We start from the raw sequence: 5,655 nt of genomic DNA on the forward strand, positions 1-5,655 counted from the left end.
TTACAAATTAGGACCAGACAATGAAAATGATATTTTTAAAAAACGAAAATTGAACGGACGGAAATTAGGCCGAATACCACGAGTCCGAAAAAAATCAACACTTATCAATAAACTTATCTGATAAAATAATATCTGCCCCAAATGTACTCCACATATTAACTTAACAACCTAAATGAGGTACTTTTATATGAATTTTCAAGAAACTGAGCATGTCTTGAAATTCATCATTTCTAAATTGACCATTCTGTGACCAAAATTGTTATTAACGGGAAAAAAGTCTAGTACCCGGTTGCAATACCCTTGCTTATCGCAAGAGTAATGACTAGCATTTATGGTCAACCCGGGAGTGCGGTTGGATCATTCAGGGTTTTGCCTTGATACCGGTAATCTTATTTATACTTCGTATCGTTTTTGAACACTTTTTGAGAAAATCAATTTCAGGCTGGCACGTTTTTCATTTGTTTTGACCAATAGACGAGCACTCTCGAATTAAAGTTCAAAAATTGAGGAAAATCAAAAAAAATTATTGGAAAAAAAAAACGTTTTAATTACGCTCTGTAAATGTTGATTGTGTTTAAATATTTAAATTTCAGATAGAAGACAAAGAAGGAACATCATCAATATATACATTTACTCAAAAGAATCAATGCTTTTAAAAAATCTCATGTAGTTTTCAAACTGATTCTGCACGAATTTGGTTCAAAACTACTGCAAACCGAACAGGCTGTTTTAGTTTCGGTCAAAGTAGTCAATTCTACAAGCTCCTTCAAACTTGTTTTCCTCCAAAATTACAACCAGTTTGTTCACACTTTGTTCACATGTCAAATAGTTCCATGACTTTGTCGCCTCTTTTTGTGTCCACTTACTCCTCAATTCATCGCTCATGTCCGTTTCCAGGGGTCCAGGAGAGTAGGAGAGGGTTCTGACTTTTGGGTTCTCAATCTGGAGAACCCTCAAGGCCATTTCTCTGGCCGCTTTGATGCTGGCATACTCCGTTTGACTTGCCATTGGTACAGTTGCACATATTGAGGAGATGTTGATAATCCAGCTAAAAGGCAGGATAGAAATCGAATAGACAAAGAAAAAAAACAAAAAGTGGACGATAACTCAAACAGCGTTCGGATCGTCAGTTTTTGTGACTAGTCTGGATGCTATAAATGAAAAGACCCAAAAAATCATAATTTAAAAACATAGTCAATCGACAGTTTTATTTGAAGAATTTTGAGACAAAAAAATACCACCCCAAAGCTTTATGAAATACAATTTTTTTTTATAAATGATGCCTTTTTGAACCCAATTTTAGAAAAATTAATCTAAAATTCATTTTCGATCCTCAGAGTCATTGACGTTTTTTTTGCGCCATTACACATTTTGTTATTAGAGAGAGTAACTTGCCTTCCTTCTAGCAAACGGATTTGTGGTTACACCAAAACAAACTGCGAAAAAAGAAAAAACTAATTAACTTATTCCTGAATCACCAGAAGACAAATTTGAATGATCACTTTTGACTAGGTTCCGCATTACGAAAACTATTAATACAGTAATTTGCCTGGAAAAAAGTGTTTTTTGAGGCGTCTGAACTAATTTTTGGATTAAAAATAAAATGGTATAAAACGCTAGCAAGAAATCCTTCCATTTTACGAAAATACAAAGTACTGGGGAGATTTTGTATTTAATTGTATTGTTCGCATCTACTAACAGATTGTTATGACCAATTGGCATACTTAAATCAATTTCGGAATAATTTTAGCCAAAATTTTTAACGCATACGCGAAACCACTGAAAAACAACCTCCAAAGAATTTACAAGGGTCACTTGGAGTCACTCAAAAGAAACACTCAGCGTAATTTAGAGGCAAATTGGGAGGAGTTTCCTGAACTATGCAGCTCCTATTTGGACCGTCACACTGAGTAACGCTACCTGGAAGGCTATGTAGGTAAAACAAAACGACACACTACAAATTACTACAGGGTGCTTAAGAACAAATGACATCGCAAATCCAAAGGAAAAATCCTTCCTCTAAATCAACAGAATTAAACGATAACAAAATATAGATCCGACCGCCATAGTCAACAACAAAAGTTTTATTGCGGTGATCAGACCTATCCTCGAACACAAATTCTAGCCGGCATTGAGCATTTGCTAATCCATAACTATTTAAGCAAGAAAATTAAAACTTAGTAGCGCAAAAAAACTAGCGCACAAAACAAGTACAAGGTTTTCTTACTGAAAGACTGAAATTACTCGGCCGAAAACCGCCACTTTTATCAGTAGCCAAAAGTAAAACTTGAAAACCCAACAAGTTCGAACTGGGCGCTCATCACACCTCATTAGCTACAATTATCGATTGAATAACAGCAACCGTCGTCTGCCCAATTTGTTACGAATGATCACAAACCACCAAATATTTATCAAAAGGCTCACAATATAGGGAGCTTGCGGGAGAAACCCGAAGCTGCCAAACATCCGTAGCCCATCGCTCATCAGCTTTTCTCTGTTCTCTTTCGAGTTCTCTAATCGAGTTTCATGGAGCAGGCATGGAGTTTCAATCGGTTCTCCAAGCTCAGAAAACTCGGCCTTTTTTTCTAAATTCTGACCTCACTATTCAGCAAGCTATAAAACACAGGCGTCGACCCAGAACAAAGACAAAACAGAGACCCCCCGGGAACTACACTGATAGACTTGGATAACACGATCGGATAAAAAAATATTACAAGTTTCTCAACTAAATCGATCTCTCAAATTCAACCAGACGTTCGAAACAAAGATGGGTGTAGCTACAACAACAACCAGACCTATTCCAGTTCAATTGATGAGTTTTTTAAATTAGAGCAAGCATTGTAACAGGGGCGGATTTAGAGGGGAGGCGGCGGAGGAGGAAAGGGGAGGGGGGTTTGGTGGCGGACGCCCCATTCAGGGATTTGACCACCTGCCGACCCAAAGGGTGCCCACTTTGTAAAATTTTGTAAAACAATTTTTGGCTGACACACCCTAAATTTTTTCTAAAGGCGCCAATATATATTAATTTTGAGGGTATTTTTTGGTCAACATTTTCAAAAAAGCCTAAAAGTGCCAGGGTCCTTTTAGTGCTTTGGGAGACTCAATTTGGTCGACCTAAAAAAGACAAAAAAAGATAAATTCCCCCCTCCAGAAAATCCTAAACCCTGCCCTGCATTGTAGGACACTTGTTTCCGATTATCCGAAAAAAGTGCTTTGTAAAAAACAAGCTAATCTAGTTTCGAAAACTCTAATCACGCTTTCAAAAAAAGTACAATTCATGAAAAAGTGAATCGGCTTGGTCTGAACACCAGAAACAAATCATAACTCCATTTTGCAGTCTGAGCCACGTCTCAGAGGGATTTGAAGCCCTCATATAAATGTAGTCAGTTAAACAAAATTTTAATTCAAATGCCCAGTTAAAACCTAGAGCGAAACTTCAGTGGAAGTATTGCAGCTACAATTGATGTTATTTATGACAACAAAAAAAAACAATTCTTCGAGTACACAAGCAAAGAAAGAGCAGAAACAAGCATGGAACTGATGAATACAACGAAAAAAATATATATTTAAAAACAAAAAATGTTTGTGCTTAAGCCTGGATTTGATCCCTCGATCTTCTCTTCCCGAATGATTAGCTCCACTGTCCAAACTATCAGGCGACTGATAAGACTTGAACTGATTTCCATGTAAGCCTTACACTCAGAAGCAGCATACATTATATGATATTAAACGTATTTCACTATAAACCAAACAAAAAACAGCATCACCGAAAAAAGCATCACAATATGCGTCAGAACTAACTTGCCAACAAATTGAGCAAAACAGTAAAATGAAAAACAATCTATGAACAAAATAAGCTCCACTAAGCAAAGGAGATCCTAAATTAAAACAAAAAACAAAAAAAAACAGGAAAAAATGAAATCTTGACAAACAAATAATTCAAAAGCCGAGTCTTTCCAGCTATAGGGCCCAAAATTCAACAGTTTGCTATATTGAACACTGAATGAGAAAAGTTGATTCTGATGGAATTAAATTAACAAATGCGAAGAAAACCTGAAGAGGTATTTCAAGCATATTAGCTCATTACAGTTTTGGTAAATTTGGACCGCAAAACAGAAAAGACCGCAAAACAGAAAAGACCACAAAACAGAAAAGACCACAAAAGCCAATTGTGACGCGTTCTAACCGGTCTAATTCTGCGTAGTCTACTGGTTTGAGCAGCTTCAGAAAGGCAGAGTTTAGTAGAATGTAAGAGGAGATGTTAGTACACATGTACTCCTGCAGTGCCCCGATGTCATCCAAATCAACCGCTGATTTTTCGATCTGACCTGAAACGAAACTGCAGCTAAGAAGCAGAGTACGTAGATTAAGTTTCTCTACCCCTCAAATATCATCTAATTTTTTTGATTATGAATAAATTTGAGATGAGTTTTACTGAATGCTAATTTTCCCATAGAAAAAAAAAACAAAAACAGAAAAAAAACTGTTGTAATATCCGAAGAAAAATATGAGACCCAAAAATTAATTCTTGTCGCAATTCGATGCTAAAATTTGATATTTACAATTTTCTTGGTTTCAAAAGCTGTGTTTTCAATACATACCCAATGTGCCTGCATTCTGTACTAACAATGCGCTTTTGTACTGCGACAATTTGCCACTGAAATCCTTCGATATGTTTTCGCACAACGCAGAAACGTCGGCCGTTTTACTGAGATCACAGGCGTAGGATGTGAATTCATGTAGTAAAAAACTTTCCTTCAGAGTATCACAGCTTTCTTTTAGAGCCTCGCTTGAGCGTGAAATGAGAACGAAACAAGAAGACTCTGAAAACTTCTTTGCAAACTGCTGGACTATTTCTTTTCCGAACCCGCGGCTGGATCCGGTCACAAAAATCAAACTGCGTTTTAGGAACAGTGAACTCATGGCCAGTCTACAAAAACAAAAGTGACAAACAATTCTGCAGTTGTGAGCCTTTTAGAGAATTGCAAAAGGTAGGAACAACAAAAAAAAATTAATTGCAGAGACGAAGCTAAATCTAATTTTTGGTACGATTAACTCAATTTCTCTCCAATGAAGTTCATTTTGAGGAAAATGTTTCACGAATTGCCAGTTAGAATTAAACTTGAAACGAAAAATACGAAGCCGATAAAATTCGGGCAGAAACCCATTGAGCCTAGAAAGTGTCATCAAAAGTTTGAGTCCTCCTTCGAAGCAAAAACTTTTTCCGCAAAAAGAGGCAATTAAATGGATTTACTATGAGCCGAAATTTGAAAGTTGAATCAACCTTTTAAGCGAACAAAAACTGCCTGTTAGTTGACGAAATAGCCGACGAAATGACTGTGATTTTGTTAAACAAGTTGTTAACATAAAAAAATGTCTTGCTCCGATTTGGCAACGCTTTCTAACCGCAAGCGGAATAGCGTGGGGAAAAATTTTTACGCAGCTGCAAATATGATTTATTTATTAAGCAGTAAAAGAAAACAAGACTGCCCGTATATCAGGGTGGAGCTTCAAGGTCAATTAAAAGTTTTCGGTTAAACAATGATAAAATAACCAAAAAAGAACACTTTTTTTTCGTCATTTTAGACCCCAAACGCTATGTACACACATAAGGATGTTTTTAGCGTCTCATATCCCTAGAATAAGGTAAATTAT

General features: G+C 36.5%; 1 protein-coding gene across 1 annotated transcript; it reads right to left on the minus strand.

Moving 5' to 3' along the window:
• Positions 1-729: 729 nt before the first annotated feature.
• On the minus strand, positions 730-4,923 carry LOC134855082 (sepiapterin reductase-like). Its single transcript, XM_063871462.1, has 3 exons — positions 4,602-4,923; positions 4,187-4,328; positions 730-1,048 (listed from the first exon to the last, which is right to left on the minus strand). The coding sequence occupies exons 1-3, from the start codon at positions 4,921-4,923 to the stop codon at positions 730-732; spliced, it is 783 nt and encodes a 260-aa protein (XP_063727532.1).
• Between the last annotated feature and the right edge of the window lie 732 nt (positions 4,924-5,655).

Source organism: Symsagittifera roscoffensis, chromosome 10 (genome assembly GCF_963678635.1).
Source record: "Symsagittifera roscoffensis chromosome 10, txSymRosc1.1, whole genome shotgun sequence".
Taxonomy (NCBI): Eukaryota; Metazoa; Xenacoelomorpha; order Acoela; family Convolutidae; genus Symsagittifera; species Symsagittifera roscoffensis.